The following is a 17,788-nucleotide window of genomic DNA, read 5'->3' on the forward strand; positions in this document are numbered from 1 at the left end:
CAACCACTGTGAACAGATGGCCTAGTGAGTACACATATCACAGCAGTGTTGCTGGGGCAATTTCCAACCTACAGACCTTTCTGGCTTCCAATTAAAATGAAAACTGGAGACTACATTTTAATTTCTTACAAAAATAAGGATTTTATAAATAGAATACGTGAACAAGATGTACGAGTCATGATGAACCTATACTTATCAGCAGGCTGCCTCATCCACAGCCAGTCCAAAGGCAAAATTCAACTATATGTTGCTAGGATTTTCTGACCATTCATTATAATTTCCAATTTGCATGAGACTCCCCACCAGCAATGTTTTCATAAGGTTACCTCTATACTCTGCATTCTAACTTGCAGTTAATGAAAATTTACTTTAGTAGTGAATATTTCAGCATCTATTTTGATCAGACAAAAAACAACTTATTTAATTGCTTTGTAATAATCACCAAAGGAGCAATACCGCAGTTTTGGATAGATTTGACTGAGAACAATTACTACGGAACTAGCTGGCGCTCACCTAACAAGTGATGAGCATTCTATCACACTCCTGACTTGTGCCTTGTAGATAGCGGACATATTTTGGGAAGTCAGGAAGAGAATTACTGACTGAGAGATTCCTAGACTCCGGCCTGCTCTTGTAGTCACTGTTTTCACGTGGCTAGTCCAGCTCAGTTTCTGGTCAATGGTGAACACCCTGTATGATGAAAGTGGAAAACTAAGTGATGGGGGCGGTGGTGAATGGTTAAATTCTCTTGCTGAAATGGTCACAAATGTGTGGCATAAACCTTTCTTGCTACTTACCAGGACGAGCCTGCAATGATGTACAGGTCTTGCTGGGCACAGCCTGCTTCAGTGTCTGAGGAGTTACAAATGGTGCTGAACATTGTGCAATCAAAAGCAGACATTTCCATTTCTGACTTCATGATGGAGGGAAGATCATTGAAGCAGCTGAAGATTGTTGGGTCCAGGATGCTGCCCTGAAGAACACTTATGATGGTCTAGGGTTAAACTGATTGGCACCAAAAATTCCCAACTTAATGTGTGTTATGTCTGATTCCTGACAATGGAGAATTTCCCAGTGTATCAACTCAGTCAAAGACTCAGTCATGGGCAGTTCCTTTCACCTGACCTCCGGAATTCAGTTCTTCTTTTTTCCCTATTTTGATTAGCATAGCACTGAAATCTAGAGCATTGGTGAGCAGTAACAGTGGAGAGTAAGAATAACTTGATGACGTATCAGTGGTCATTCAGTTCCTGATGATTATTGCAATTGGATTTGTTATTTGTGGTCTGTCTTATGTAGGATTCTGCTCTGCTCTTGCAACCACAGTATTTGTATGGTAGCTCACTCTAATAGTTTGACCTAATGACTTCAAAATGTCAAGTTGAAATCACTACGCCATCCTATTATCATTGTTACATGCATGCCCAAAGAAAATGAAAAATCTTCCATAAGCCTTAAATCCTTCACTGTGATTCATTATCAAATGGGAAACCCTAGCTATAACCAAGCATTCATAAACTTAAGTTTAGAAAGCTACTTAATGCTATTAGAACATAAAACATTCTGTAAAATGTAATTTTGGCCTATTGTTAAAAAGTAGGAGCGTGAATTCTGCGGGACGAGCTTTCAGGGCTTCATCGTTATTATTGGACACTGGCATTGATGAGATAACTGGTCATGAAGGAGTTCAAATCAAAATCCTTTTCCTATTTAATGTGGAATAAGGGCACATTAAAGCTGAAACTATGAGTAAGAAAAATCTGCTCATTTGCAGTGAGAATGTGCTCCAAGAGATGTAGCATGATTAGCAGCAGCATGGGTTTTGTGCTGGTGTGATGCTGGGTATGTAAGCCATATGTTCCAACAACTGGCATCCCCATTTAAAATATGATTGACCATTCACAACAGGGGGCATTCTGATCACTTCAATCTATGCTTTCAATCCACAGAAAATTATTTTCTCCATGAGATTTGACTCTACTGTTGGAAATCATTTATTTAATTACCTGCACTTTGCCAAAATGTCACACTGCAAACCAATTCATCATCATCATAGAGTCACAGATGTACAGCATGGAACCGACCTTTTGGTCCAACCGGTTCATGTCAACTGGATATCCTAAATTAATCTAGTCCCATTTACCAGCACTTGGTCCATATCCTTTTAAACTCTTCCTATTCAAATGCCCATCCTTTTAAATGTTGCAATTGTACCAGCCTCCACCACTTCCTCTGGCAGCTCATTCCAACTTGCACCACCCTTTGGGTGAAAAGGTTGTCCCTTAGCTCCCGTTTAAATCTCTCCCCCATCATCCTAAACCTATGCCCTCTAGCTCTGGAGTCCTCCAACCCAGGGAAAGGTCCTTGTGCATTTACCCTATATCATCAGTTCAATGACTGAATGGTGGAGCACATTTGATCGACCCTGCTCCCATGTTCTATGTTGTCAGGTTCTGCCATTTTTCTGCTCAGGTTCAAATAAGTGGCAGTCTGCTTTATGAGACCATGAGAGCAGAATCATTGGAATATCAAAAAAGCCTCTGAACAGAGCAACATGTAAATGATTAAGGTATATTACAGGAAGAGCGTTAGGCCTTTTGCTTCAAGTCAAAAATTTGTATTTTGAATTAAAGATTTGCTTTCATAGGTCTAAGAGAAATTAATTAAGGCTACTCCCTTTGGAAAATGGATGAAATTATTAAAATAAATGTTCTCAGGATAAATGCCAATCATGTCTGATCCAAGGTGTTTAAAAATCCGAAGCAGCTGTTCAGTGGCTTTAGGCAAGATGAGAACATCCCACATGCAAATGTATAATACATATTCCTTTGCATCCTAAATAATCTTTTTGATTATCAAAAACATTCCCTTTGATTGACTTACTAAAGGATAGGACAGTTTCCATTGGTAAATAACATTGAAAGTTGTTTAGCAGGTGTTCATGCGACGCATTAAACCACGTAATTGTCAATGTTTCCCTAAAGGAACATGATGCTGACTTGGAAGCTAAAAATTCCCAATTCCCTGTGAATATTTCAGCTTGTTCCAAGACTGTTGACAGGACCCTTCATTAGCAGAGCAATAGATTATTACAGGCTCTTCAACAGGTTGCATAGATTAAGTTGGAAACAAGAAACAAACTTCAAGTTCTCTGCTGACTATGACAAAGGGTCAAGTTCAGTGAAGGAGCATAAAATTCCACAATAGGGTAATGGGGTCGGAGCCGATGTAGTCCAAGAGAAACACTACTGCAACTTATTGCAAAAAAAATGTTCAACAGTTTTAGTGACAGACCTCACTGTTCATACAGCACAACTATTTCAGCAAAACAAGCATTTCTAAAATTACTTCATTCAACGCATTTATTGCATTTCAAAGGGCATACATGCACTGGATCATAAACAAAAAGAATCAAACAAATTTAAATAAAAAGAGTAATATTTTAAATATAATGTATTTTTTCCACATTAATTCCAGATACACTTACTTGGAATGATACAATATATAGATATACTGATAGATCTGAAGAGACATAAATGAAACACTTTCAAACTGCATAGCGTTTTTACAAAACAGCTGCCATGCCTGAGAACACTAATTCCACTGATCAACAGTGATCTCCTTTGTTGGTGCCTACACCTTTTTGCCAAGCAGTCTGCAGAAACAATATGACGTTTCCCTGGGAATCACACAGTACATGTTGTTTCAGTAAGAGTGGAAGGGTATAGGAGAGATTCTGGGCATTGTTTGAGATTATCTGTTTGCATATAAAAACTTACTGACAACACTAATGATAAAAGAACTTCCAAACAAAAATAAACAAAATATGATATGCTGGTTGGAAAAAGATTAAAAGTTGGACAAGCAAAAAAAAAAGTGCATTTGAATTGCTTTGTGATCCCTTACAATGAAGACACAGCTGAGAACATGAATCCATTATTGTCTTTCCCAAAATATTCATTCTCAGTGTCCAATATTTTACTGCTTGTCCATTAAGCAAAGAATACATAATAGAACATAAACAAAATTAAACACAGTAATTTAACATACTGATAGATATAAATATGAGACCTATTTAGATAACATTTTCTGTCTTGGCAAATAGCATACATTTTTGTCACGTAAAACCTTCGTGCCAAGATCAGTGCAGATTATGGAAGTTTAACATCAAATTTTATATTACTTTAAGGAATTATAAATAATTTTGAATGTAATGCACAAATGTTTCCTTAAAAATAATTGGATTGAATGTTTAACTCAATTTTTGGAGCTGTAAATTGCTTCTGACAAAGCTTCAGACTTAAGATTTGAAGGGTGTGAGCACATTAGTTTATATGTAAATTGCTATCAGAATCATGACTGTAAGCAAATAGGTATACAGAACAGACATGACATTCTAGGCTCTGCAATGAAATTATATACATTTGCACTTTCAAGAATACAAACACATTACTCCAAGTGGCTCATCACACGACAGCTGCAAATCTGCAACCTAAACTATGAAGTTAGGTACAGAGAAGCACTAAAAAGGCATCAGAAACATACACCCATCTTTCAAGTTGCAAAACACAATCCAAAATGCACAACTCCTGATAGGTTAGGGCATAACATCAAAAAGTACACATTTCTAAGGGTTACTTTCACAGTTGTGCTACACCTTTTACAATATGGAAGTCTGAATAAGCATTGAAACATGACTGGTGGATTGCTTGGGGTATTCAATATCAACTGTTGTCATCTTCAACGTTCCCATCATCGCAAGAACTGCAGCTGCAAAGCAAATCATAAACAAGATCTCTCAGTTAATTAAATTGAATAACAGTATTCAACACATTTCTCAGTTCTTGAGCTCAGATCGAAGTCTGGAGCAAGAACATAACTTGTGATAATTGGAATGTGTAATATTTTATTAAACTGTGACTACACTTCCAAGTAAAATGCTTTTGACATTTTGAGGTCATAAGTGCTACTAAAAACAATTCTGCTTTCCTCCAAATGTTAAAGTAGCACAGAGTTACATTTTGGAATGTAAAATTTAAGATCATGCTTTATATAAACAGTTTTAGTATTTTGGACAATTAAGTGCATTTCTGTCATTATTCCAGGGAAAGGACACAAGATTGGCAGATCTGGTTCATTAGCATGTAATGCAGGTAGTTATGGTCATTTTGCTTAATTTTGTGAAGAAAGAAATTATGGCTTTGATGAACTTTAAAAATATCAAAAAAGGTGCAGCACGTTGGCTCAGTGGTTAGCACTGCTGCCTCATAGTGCCAGGGACCCAGGTTTGATTCCAGCCTTGGGCGACAGAGTGGAGTTTGCACATTCTCCCTGCGTCTGCGTGGGTTTCTTCCGGGTGCTCTGGTTTCCTCCCAGAATCCAAAGGTGTGTAGGTCAGGTAAACTGGCCATGCTAAATTGCCCATAATGTTCAGGGCATAGTAGGTTAGGTGCATTGCATAGTAGGTTAGGTGCATTAGTCAGGGGTAAATTTAGGATAATAGAGTAGAGGAATGGGTTGGTTGGGTTACTCCAGAGGGTTAGCGTGGACCTGTTGGGCCGAAGGACCTGATTCCACACTGTAATTCCATAAAAAACATAAATGACCAAATAATTTGCTTCAGCAACTTTTTAAAAAAAGACAAAAGATTGGCTAGTACATTGGGAGCACACTGATTCCTGTGATTATAACCACGCAAGTAGACAGATCGGACTTAAATGTATTATCTTGTATGAAAGGTGACTCTAACATTGCAGCTCTCTCACTATTGCACTGCAGTGTCAACCTTGATTACGTACTCACCTGGGGAGTTCAGCTTGAACTCACTGCTCTGATTTTCGGTGGTAGTGCCACGACTGATCAAAGGCTCAAATAAAATGTTAAATAGAGTCATTGAATCCCTATAGTGTGGAAACAGGCCACTTGGCCCATTGGGTCCACACCGGCCATCAGAACAGCATCCCACCCAGATCAACTTCCCTACCCTACCCCTATAACCCTGCATTGTCCATGGCTACTCATTTTCATAGAATCCTTACACAGTGTGTGAGCAGGCCATTCCGCCCATCAAGTCCTCACTGGTCATCCAAACAGCATCTCACCTTATCCCTGAAGTCCTGTATATACCATGGCTAATCCACCTAACCTGTGCACCACTGGACACTATGGGCAATTGAGCACAGCCAAGCCACCTACCTTGCACATCTTTAGACTGAGGGGGGGAAAGCCGGACCACCCAGAGGAAACCCACACAGATGCAGACAAATGTGCAAACTCCACAGAGTCAGTTGCCTAAGGGCTGAATCGAACCCTGGCTCCTGGTGCTGTGAGGGAGCAATGCTAACCACTGAGCCACCATGCCGCCAAATGCAACACATGAAAACATTCAACAGAAGAAAAAAACTTATTATTTTCTGTCAAAATAATGACAAGGCTCAAAGATTTTGGCACTTAAGTGAAGAAATCCAAAAATTTGCTTTGAAGTTGCATCACTCCACAAAAATGGCATCTTGTTTTCTGCCTTCCATCGATTTGAAGGTCAGAATGCTTAGTCCATCGAGAGATATAACAAAACAGACTGCTGAAAGTTTAAGTCATAGTCAAAGAGCAAGAGTATGACACTGGTGGTTATTTAGAGACAAAAAAAAACTGCAGATGCTGGAATCCAAGGTAGACAAGCAGGAGGCTGAAAAAACACAGCAAGCCAGGCAGCATCCAGGTGGTGCTGAAGTCAACATTTCAGGTGTAACCATTCTGGAGTCCTGAAGAAGTGTACACCCAAAATGTTAACTTCTCCACCTCCTAATGTTGCCTGGGTTGCTGTGTTCTTTCAGCCTCCTACTTGCTTATGGGTGGTTATTTAGCCCATCAGTTCATGTTAACTCACTTTAGAGTGATCCAAATTAATCCCATTCCCCTGGCTCCATCTTCCCAGCCCTACAAGTTAATTTCGAATCACCATCCAATCTTCTTTTGAAATTATTCAGTCTTGGCTTACACCATCCTTGTGGGCAGCAAGTTGATCGTCATTACCACTCAGAACTCTACAGCACAGGAATGGGCCCTTTGACCCCCAATGTTGTGCCAAACGTGACTCCAAAATTAAACTAATCCATTCTGCCATCCCTTGGTTCACCCCCTTCTATTCCTCACATAGGTGCTTATATAAAAAGTGCCTTAAATGTCCCTATCATATGCGCATCCACCACCACCCCTGGCAGCATCCAGACTCCTACCACTTTGTTAAAGAAAAAAACCTGCCCCTTACATCTTCCGTGAACTTTAGCCCTTTTGCCTAAATGCATGCCCCCTTGCTTTAGAACTTTCAACTCTGGGAAAAAAAACACAAACATTCTGTCAACCCTACCCATGCATCTCATTTAGACTTCTATCAAGTCACCCCTCAACCTCCGTTGCTCCAGGAAAAGACAATCCCAGTTTTTCTAGCATTTCCTTATCGTTCATAGCCTCTAATCCAGGCAACATCCTAGTAAACCTCTTATGCAGCCTCTCCAAAGCCTCCACATGCTCCCTGTAATGTGACAAGAATTGAACGCAACATCCAAGTGTAGCCTAACCAAAGTTTTATAAAGCTCCAACATAACATCCTGACACTTGTACTCGATTCCCTGACCAATAAAGGCAAGCATGCCTTACTCGTTCTTTACCACCCCATCTACTTGCATGGTCACTTTCAGGGAGAGCTTTGGACTTGAACCCCAAGATCCTTCTGTACATCAATGCTGAAACAGGGTCTTGCCATCAACTATATGCTTTTCCTTCAACATTTGATCTCCAGAAGTGCAGTACCTCACACTTACCTAGATTAAACTCCATCAGCCATTTCTCTGCCCATATTGCAACTGATCTATATCCCAATGTCTCCTCTGACAACCTTCTACCCTATCCACAACTCCAATCTTTGTTAATTCTGCCAACCCTGTGGAACATGACTATTCACGGACCTCCAGACAGTAAAAGACCTTCCACTTCGCCTTCTATGGGCAAGCCAATTCTGAATCAACATGACCAAGTCACCATGAATCCCATACATCTTAATCTTCTGGATGAGCCAACCATGAGGGACCTTGTTGAAAGCCTTACTAAATCCATGCAGACAACATCCACTGCTCTACCTTCATCGATCACCTTTGTCACCTCTTGGAAAAATTCAAACAAGTTAGTAAAATGTGACATGCCTTACCTAAAGCCTGTCCCTAATTAGGCCAGGCATTTCCAAACACAGGTAAATCCTATCCCTAAGGATTCTCTCCAATAGCTTCCCAACCACCGTGTGATTGGTCTATAGTTTTCTGAAGTATCCCTACTTTCCTTCTCGAACAGGGAAACAACATTACCTACTTGCCAGTCCTCCTGGTTCTCTCCAATGGCTAGCAAGGATACAGAGATCTTGGTCAAGGTCCTAGCAATCTCCTCTCTCAAATTGGGTAGGTATCATTGGGCTCTGGGAACTTATCTCCCTTAATGCTTTTCAAGAGACCCGACACCACTTCTATCTTGATCTCAAAATGCCCGAACATAGTAGCATGCTCTACATAAATCTCACTATCCTCCACATCCTTGTCCTGAGCGAATACCAACATAAAAGTACTCAGTTAGGATCTCAACCACATCCTGTGCCTTCAAGCTCGAATACCCTCCTTTATCCTTGAATGGTCCCACCTTCTCCCCAAGTATTCTTTTGCTTTAATGCATACAATGCCTTGGCATTCCCTTTCACCGTACTTGCCAGGTCATTCCATGGCCCCTTCTTGCTCTCCTAATTCCCTGCTTGAGTTCTTTCCTGCTTTCTTTATATTGTTCACACACCCCCTATCTACTTACAACTTCCTAAACCTCACACATACTTTTTTTTCCTTTTCACCAATCCTGCCTGTATGTTTGGCTCAAAATCTTAAACCTTCACCCCGAGAGTTTTTTCCATTTTCAGTTTAGGTACCTATTTAACAGTGAAATGAACGTTAATTGTCACTAATAAATCTCTGGCACCTTTCCATCTCATTCCTTCTGTTTTAATTGTTGTTAATGACTGAAATCAACATCAAAGACCCCTCCCACCCTGGTAATGCTCTCCTCCAACATCTTCGGTCAGGCAGAAGATATAGAGCTTGGACACAAGCATCAACAGGTTCAAGTACAGCTTCTTCGCTGCTGTTATTCGACTGCTGAATAATGTTGACCTTGCTTTGTGCACCTATTGTGCAGGTGATTACAATAAATCAAACCAAAATTGTGTCCTTTACTTCTTTATTGTCTTTTTCTCTCTCAATCCAATCCATCATTCCTTTTTATTTCTCTTTGTGCTTATTTTGACATTGAAATTATCTAGTTTAATACATACTGCCTTCTTAGCCTTTGTATTGTTTATTTCACAACCTTCCATTTTATTGGCTAGGGAATTATTTGCCTTATTCACTCGGGCCTGGTGTGCTACATGATCAGCTTCCACTTACATTTTTTGCAAGGTCAGTTCAGACAACTTAATGTGCGAGAGTGAGTCTAAGAGTAAACAGGGGTTAATGTAAGTCACCCTGCTACAGTAAATGATGCCTAATTATTTCCAATTTTGTACAAATTTAATTGCATTTATATTTGGGAATTCAGTTTCAGTAAAAAGATATTCAGGGAGAATTGATGCCCACTTTGCTTTTGATATCTTGAAAATGCCTAAAGCGAAAATATGCACAAGACAAAGAGAAAAAGAATTGCCACCTCCAGGATTCAGGAACAGAATAGATTTGTCTACTTACACAGTAATTGTTGCAGCTCATTTATAAAAATGACTTAAAAAAAAAAAATCAGTTGCCTAGGATGTGGCTATTGACAGCTAGGCCAGTATTTAATCCCATGCTCTGACATTCTTTCCAAATGCTGGATCAATTCCTTTGGAGCATTCCGGACTTCAATCATGTTCTGAACTGTTGTTTCAGAGCAAAAATCAATTACCTGCAGATGTGATGAGCTGTCTATTCCCCCCTTAAGAATTTCTTCCCATATTCACCTTCTGGTATTTTTCTGAAACCATATTAATGACTATAGCTTTAAAAATTGTGAATGCCTCACAGAACTACCTTTTTATTTTTTTCAAATTAAACTCAAAATTTCACCATCTGTCACAGAGGAGTTTGAACCAGTGTTCCTAGGTCATTAGTCGGAGACTCCAAATTACTAGTTCAATGACATCATCACCATACCACCACCTTCCCCTGGTTGACTTCAATAAATATCTCCAAGATTTCAAAATTAGAGAAGGAAAAACCAACTCCTAACTGCCATTATAGTCACTGCTTTGAAAATGACACCCATGAGCAAACTAGTGAGGATGCATCTAGTTCAGTCATAAAACCATGGTAACTGCACTGCATCCCTCTGCTCACTGCCACAGTGAATAATGTGAATAATATTTACTTGGGCTAAACTCAGGACATGAGGTCAGGTAGCATTTCTGGAAATACTCCAGCAAGAACACAGTAGATTCACAAGGTGGGCAAAATTGTTAAGAAATTAAAACTCCTGCAATAAAGAATGCATAATGATTATATTGCACACTGTGAAACACCAACTGGACCTCTCTTTTTCTATTCAGCATCCAAGTTAGGGTTTAAACTTCAGGCAATAATTTTACTTTAATTTTTTGTGTACAAATAGCCAATCTGTTTGAAGTATAAATGTTAATTATAGCCTTCTAGTGGAACCAGTGCAATCTATAACAGATCATTCATTCGCATAGCCACATACTATTCATGCAATTCAAACTTTCAGCACACAAAATGAGTTCCAGGTAGAACCTGGAGTGTACCTTTGTTTACAAGAAATCCTTGATGTTTAGATCGGCTAGAGGGTCCTTTGTTGCAGGTTTCTTGGGGCTTTGAGTGGCAGGCGTTGGGCTTGGGGAAAGCTAACAAAGCAGAGACCAAAGGAGGCAGAAAAGGCAGCAATATAGTGAGGCCAAGAAGTTAGAAAAGGTTATATAATATATTACATGCACAAATCTGCTCATGCAACAATTATCTGATTTCAAACATAACATACACAATATTTAAGGTTAGTTGTATTCATGTAAGTAAGAAACATGAAAGATTTAGCAACAATACTCAGCAGAGATTTTAGCAAGGCACAGCAGCTATGTTGCGTAAAGATATACTTCTCAAATACACCACAGCAACACTACCTTCATGTTTAGACTTATGTTTCACATTTTAACTACATAACTAATAATATTGTCCTACTTAATCAAGGATGATTTTATCCTATTCTACGTCTATCCAATATTACTTTCTTTGTAACTGAAGTGCAATATAAATGTGAAATGCTTCCTAGTCTTAGTCCTGCTCAATTCAATTTTTAAAAGGCATCCTGGAATCATGCTCTTGGACAATATAATCTGCACTCCTTCCAAGACAGGTTTCTCTCATTCCTTTCCATTCACATCTTCACATTCTCTTTGAAACAATTCTCTTATGAATTATAGGAAATACTCCTTGGACATTCTCCACCAAATTTCATCCCCCCACATCACTTTCACTGTATAATTAAACATCAGCCTGGCATCTCATTCACAACTTCTGTTAACTTACAAGGCCCATAATGAAGTTGTGCTACACAGAATCATTCTCAAGTAAATGTACACTCCACTTTGCAATCTGGATCTATTGCAAATTCCCTTGATGCTCAAATCAAAATCAATGTATAATCCTCTATTCTCTAATAAAATAACTTCTGACAATTCATGACTTTGAGTAACTACCAGATAATTATACCAGATAGTTTCTCACACTTTTTGTTTATTCACAATTGACGTCACACAGCAATTAAGAATCATTTACTAATATGAAGTGATAATATGAATTAACTTATGGCAATAAAGGTTTCTGACCAATAAACATAAATACATTGTTAAATGATACTTGTGTCCATAACCAATCTTAATTGACTAAAAACAAAAGTGATTGTAGCTGGTATTTTAAGTCCATTTGTTACAATTTTTTTTAGTGGCAAGCAAGCAAGCAAGCAAATCCCTTCCTCAAGCAGTAGTTAGCAGGTTACGATGGCAGAGCATTATGAAATGTTGTCAGGAGTAACAAATTAGATCAGGCATCCAAGTTAAAAGTGGAATGAGCAACTTGGGTATAGTGATTACAGTCTGAAAGGTTTAAGATTTAAAAAAAACTATATCAATTTAGAAATTGAGTTAGAGGAAGAGGAGTGAGCTGACACATGAGGAGGATGATAAATTATCACAGGACAGGACTGCACAGTAACAGCAGGGAGATTTGAAATAATTCAGTAGTGAACTGAAAAATGTGTTGTTTGGAAAAAAGCGCAGGTGGTCAGGCAGCATCCAAGGAGCATCCAAGAACCATTGATTCTCCTGCTCCTTGGATGCTGCCTGACCTGCTGCGCTTTTCCAGCAACACATTTTTCAGCTCTGATCTCCAGCATCTGTAGTCCTCACTTTCTCATAATACAGTAGTACAGACATATGCACATTAAAACACTGCTACGTAAAGAGGCTAGAAACCAATTAAAATCGAAGTACTCCTTAGTACTGCACTGAAGCGTTAGCCCAGAAAATCTGTTTAAAGGCATGGAGTGGAACTTTAATGACAAGCTCTTGACTCAAAAGTCAAGTGTAGCAAAACTCTTAACCAGGTTGATATTAAAGATTAAGAGATCATAACGATTTTGCCCCACAAGTTTCCTTCTTACATATACTTTAAAACACTAGATTTCCAACAAACTTCGTGCATCAGGAAAATGTATTGAAGGTCATGGGCATGCAGAAAACTTCCAAGTTCTCAGTCCATAAACCAACTGATGTGATCTTTCACATATACAACTCCACGTGTATAATGCTTTGGGAAATTTACCTCAAACTGTTAGTTAACTGTATATTTGTGCAATGGCATAAGTTTTCCCTTTACTCAGAAGAAATGTATTGTTTTTGTTTCAGCCTAAGTAGTCTTGACTCATTCAAGGCAGCATCATGACTTGCATTTGCACTAGATAAACTTCTCATTGAAAATTTGTACAAATTGAAAATGTCAAACACACTTTTTAAATGAGTCTCTAGAAAGTAGAAATGAGTCATTAGGTTCTCATAACAAAGCTTACCGGTGCTCCGGGAACTGCTCCAGCTCCAAATGCTGGTCTCATCATGGGTTGAGGATACATCATTGGTTGCTGAGGCATCATGGGCATACCTGCACTTGCAGGTGGCTTAATCAAACAGTACATTTAATGAGTAATTGAGTTACTTGTTATAAAAACAAACAGTAGATAGTATTACATGATTCTACAGTATAGCCAATGTGTTTAATAAGACTGCACTTAAATTAACAGATTAAACAAATAACTCAAAAATCCTTTAATAAAAATCAATCAGATCTTAATTAAGCACAAAGGAGTTCGCAGGTATCTTCTACTACTTACTATCCCAAATCCAGGTACTGGTTGAGCAGTGGGTGGAGGCCCTACAGGTGGAACAGCTCCCTACGAACAATTCATAGAAAAGAGCGTGAGTATATTTGTGTAAACTAATTTGATTAACACATGCTTTGACAGTGAAAGAAATGTTGTTTTGGAGATCAAAAATAAAGAAGGAAATACAATTTCCTATCTTTGTTAGAGTCCTGTGTGTTTTTGTTTTAAGATTTATCCATCAGGCATAAAGGGCAACCATACCACAAAACTGCATGATCAAGAAAAGTTCCCTTTCAAAATTAGTCAGAACTTGTCAGCTGTATCAAGATTCTCACAGGTTCCTTAATTGCTTTACAGAATTAATTGTTGCAATCTTGTTCTTTTCTGAAGTAATATGTGGTGCATTCTTTCCTTTCAGTCCTTATTTGGTCTATGTAAATGTCCATTTACATTTTTTAAAAAAGCTACAAGAACGGGTAAATACTTTCATCCTCAGTTACTTTCCAATACAAAGATTCCACTTCCTACATTGGGTGCAATAAGATAATCTGATTTATTGTTATGACTATGTCAAGGTCCAGTAATTTCAACTTTAATCACTTCTTAATGGAAAGGTTCCAAAGGATCTAAGTAATAGAAATAGAAATAACATTAAATGCTGCTAAGAACAATAACAGCTTTCAAATACAACCACAGAAATCTATTGTGATCATACACACTGTTCAGTGCAAACAAAATAATCTTTAATCCTCCATTATGGTCCTCCATCAGCATTCAATACATCCAACAACTATGCTGAAACAGATCCTATGCACAGGAAACAGGTCCACTGACTTACAAATTGCTTTGTTTCTATCTGAATATTAAGTCAAGCACTACTCATTATTACTTAAGATAAAATTACAGAGACCTTAGAAGGAATGGATATTATATAAAATAAGAATGAGGAAAAAAAAAGAGACAATTGTAGACCACAAATTGGAAGAAAAGTAAACCTATATTTGTTGAAAGCAATATTTCAATTAAATTGTTGAAATGGCCTGCATCTTGATCACTGTTTTACTCCACAGAATATCAGGCCTCATGGCAGTCAGATAACACCTGGATTTTAATAATTCTCAAGACAGCCACTGATTGAGAATAAAAAGAGGAATATCGTTATTTGGACAAGGTGATCATTTTGAGGTTAAGATGGTACTCTGCTCGATCATACAATGATATAGCACAGAAGTGGCCATTAAAACCATTCACAAGTACCTCCTTTTGGCAGTCACCCCATTAATCCCTACAACCTACCCATAGTCCCATAACATTTTGTTTTCAGAATTACAATTAAATCTGCTTCCAACATCTTTTAATTCCAGACCAGAACAACTTAAATGCGCAATTTTCTTTTCCCTCCTGCCAATCAGTTTAAACTCAGTGTTCTGGCTCTCAATATTTCTGCTACTAGAAAGGTTTCTACTCATTTACATAATGAAAATGATTTGCTATTTTGACCATACAAGGTTAGCTTCAATTGAAGGCTCTCATGTCTGGTGCTATTATGTTAAAATCATTTCTGGATTTTCTGTGACCTTGACTTCCCTCCTCAAATATACACCCAGACTGAAAACAATACGCCAGCTTAAACTAGAAAATAATACTCCAGTTGAAGCCGGAGTTTTTAATATGGATTAATGTAACCGATTTTTGAAAAATATGCCACTTAATAAAGCTAAGGATTCTAATAGTCTTCAGAAATAAAGCATCTTCGCAACTTGTCCTACTACCTGAATAGAACTGCATAATCCAACCTGTTTATGGATCGCTTTTCTGGCATCCCTTTAAAATTTTGTTTGTACTGGTTCTTCTCATGCTTACTATGAAAATACATATTTTTTTATTTAGAGTCATGGAATTACACAGCACAGGTGGTCACTGTTTGACCCATCAAGTGTGCGTCAGCTTTTCTGTAGAATAATCTGGTTAGCCCCACCTGTTTGCCCTTTTCTCACATCCCTGTAATTACTTCTCCTTGCAATACTTCCTTGGAAACTGATATTTCAGCTGACTTTGGAAAGAAAGTGTGCTGGGTCATACACAGAGGAATGCCCTCCCAGCCTGATTTTTGAATGCTTTACTGTAATATCAACCTATAGACATGAAATATGAGGCAAGAAGTGGTGTGATGAAAGGTATTCTTAGAAGGTGAATTTTGTCAAAAAGACAGATCAATGTCAGAGTCTTTGTGAAACTGTTGACTCCAGCATTACATAGAAACCAGGTAGCTACAAACCCATGAGTGCAAATAGAAAATTGTTTAAACTGTGATGCTTTCTGACTAAAAACAACTGTGGACACTGCAAGTTAAAAACAAAAAAGAAATTGCTGCAAAAATCAGCATCTCTGGCAGGATCTGTTGAGAAAAAGCAAAGTTAATGTTTTAGGTCCAGCGACCCTTCTTCAGAACGGATTTTCAGCTAGGAAACGGCTGGAAAGTGTGCTGAAGGTTGGGTGGCATTAGGAATAAATGATAGGTGGAGCTAGCGCCCAAAGCGAGAACAGCAAATAGGCAGAAAAACGAATGAAAGGTCAGCTTGGGGGAATCAACAGCAGTTAATGGGGCCCATTAGTGGCTGAAGATGGGCTGTTAGTAGCAGCCCATGTCGTGACAAAGTACTATGGTGGCAGCTGGGGTGAGGACAAGGGCAGAAGTGTCTGACAGAGTGATAAGAGTGTGGGAGGGACTGGGGCATTGTAAAGATATTGCCACCAAATTAAACCAAATGCAATGATAACAATAACGACCATGGGCTTGGGTAAATCTCCACCTAAAATATCACTTATATATCATCAAAGCACATTGATACTATTGAACTGATCCCATGAAACCAATCAACCAAAATACACCACCGTCTATTCTCTCAAAATTGAGGTATACCTTTCTCATCATACTTCTCATTCCTTCACAATAACTTTAATCCTTTTGGTAGATTGGCTTCATCGAACCTGTATTTTTCAAACTGGTCTGCCCAGTTTACCAGTCTCTTTGCCTTCCTGAAGTCTGTTACTAATGTTCATTGTTTGTTAGATTGTTTATTTACCTGCAAACTTTAATATCATGTCTTGCAAACTCATGCCTAGACCACTTATTTACAATATATCAAAACTAAATGCAGGACACATTACTGTAGATTACCTTCTCATGTGAAAAATAGCCTTACCCCACTATTCTCTACTTTGTTTCTTAGCCAATTACATTCCAATGCTGTCACTGTCCAATTTAGTCTCATTAAATTGAATTTTGCTAAGTCTATTGTGCCACATCTTGTTCTGAAAAAATTTTTGCAGAAAATTCAACTGAAATAAATTGTTAACCTTCCGTTACTTCAAAGAAACTATCCAATTGAATCAAAACCAACTTGGCATTGAATCACTGACTTCCATTTGTTAGCCCAATCAATTTTCTCCTAGATTATGGTTTCAACATTTCCGACTACTTTAGAAAGTGGATTGGCCTCTAATTGTTGGGTTAATTAGCATTTTCAATCCTACAGTCTTTTGGCAAAACCTCGTAATACTGATTAGAAAGCTCCAGCCAAAACTTCCACTACTACCAATCTGTAAGTATCTCCTCTGTTTCATCATAATCAATATCATGTGTCTCTATGCTTTTGCTGCTATTTTGGCAGCACCTCTAAGATATGAATTTTTTCAGTGAAAATACTAAGGTGCAGAATTCTGATGATAATACAAAGATGAAAGTAATTCATGACAATTATAGATCTTGAATCGAAAACAAAAGGATGACAATAATGATTATTTTCGGATACAACTAACTGTATGCAGGTCTTGTTAATTTACAAAATCTAAACGAAAATTTCAGAGTTCTTGGCATATCACATTAAAATCAATGGATTATACATTCATAGAATCCCTATATTGAGGAAGCAGGCCATTTGGCCAATTAATGCCAAATTAGCCCCCCCCCACCCCACACACACCCCCACTTATTCCCCCCACTCTATATTTCCCACGGCTAATCCACGTAGCCTGGACATCCCTGAGCACTATTAGCATGGTCAGTCCACCGAACCTACACATCTTTGGACTGTGGGAGGAAACCACAGTACTTATACGAAACCCATGCAGACATGGGGAGAATGTGCCAACACCCCACAGACATCAAGACTGAGGGTGGAATTGAATTTGGGTCCCTGGTGCGGTGAGGCAGTAGTGCTAATCACTGAGCCACCATGTGACCCTTATTGTCATAACAATGAATTTTATAAGTTGAGGATTGAGATTTTTTTAGATTGTTTTATATCTTCTTTGTGGAATGATGTATTTTTCCTTAATTTTA

The 17,788-nt window shown here is 38.3% G+C and overlaps 1 protein-coding gene across 12 annotated transcripts in view; it reads right to left on the reverse strand.

Annotated features, from left to right (window-relative positions):
• Window positions 1-3,344: 3,344 nt before the first annotated feature.
• The window catches only part of snap91a (synaptosome associated protein 91a), a 225,365-nt gene continuing 210,921 nt past the window's right edge, over window positions 3,345-17,788 (reverse strand). For all 12 annotated transcript variants that reach the window (XM_060850085.1, XM_060850076.1, XM_060850138.1 and 9 more), the window contains 3 exons: window positions 13,453-13,512; window positions 13,135-13,239; window positions 3,345-4,770 (listed from right to left, as the gene is read on the reverse strand). In XM_060850085.1, coding sequence (XP_060706068.1) covers window positions 4,753-4,770; window positions 13,135-13,239; window positions 13,453-13,512 — 183 coding nt within the window. In that variant the 3' untranslated portion in view covers window positions 3,345-4,752. The remainder of the gene's footprint in view (window positions 4,771-13,134; window positions 13,240-13,452; window positions 13,513-17,788) is intronic.

The sequence above is a fragment of the Hemiscyllium ocellatum genome, chromosome 3, assembly GCF_020745735.1.
Source record: "Hemiscyllium ocellatum isolate sHemOce1 chromosome 3, sHemOce1.pat.X.cur, whole genome shotgun sequence".
NCBI lineage: Eukaryota > Metazoa > Chordata > Chondrichthyes > Orectolobiformes > Hemiscylliidae > Hemiscyllium > Hemiscyllium ocellatum.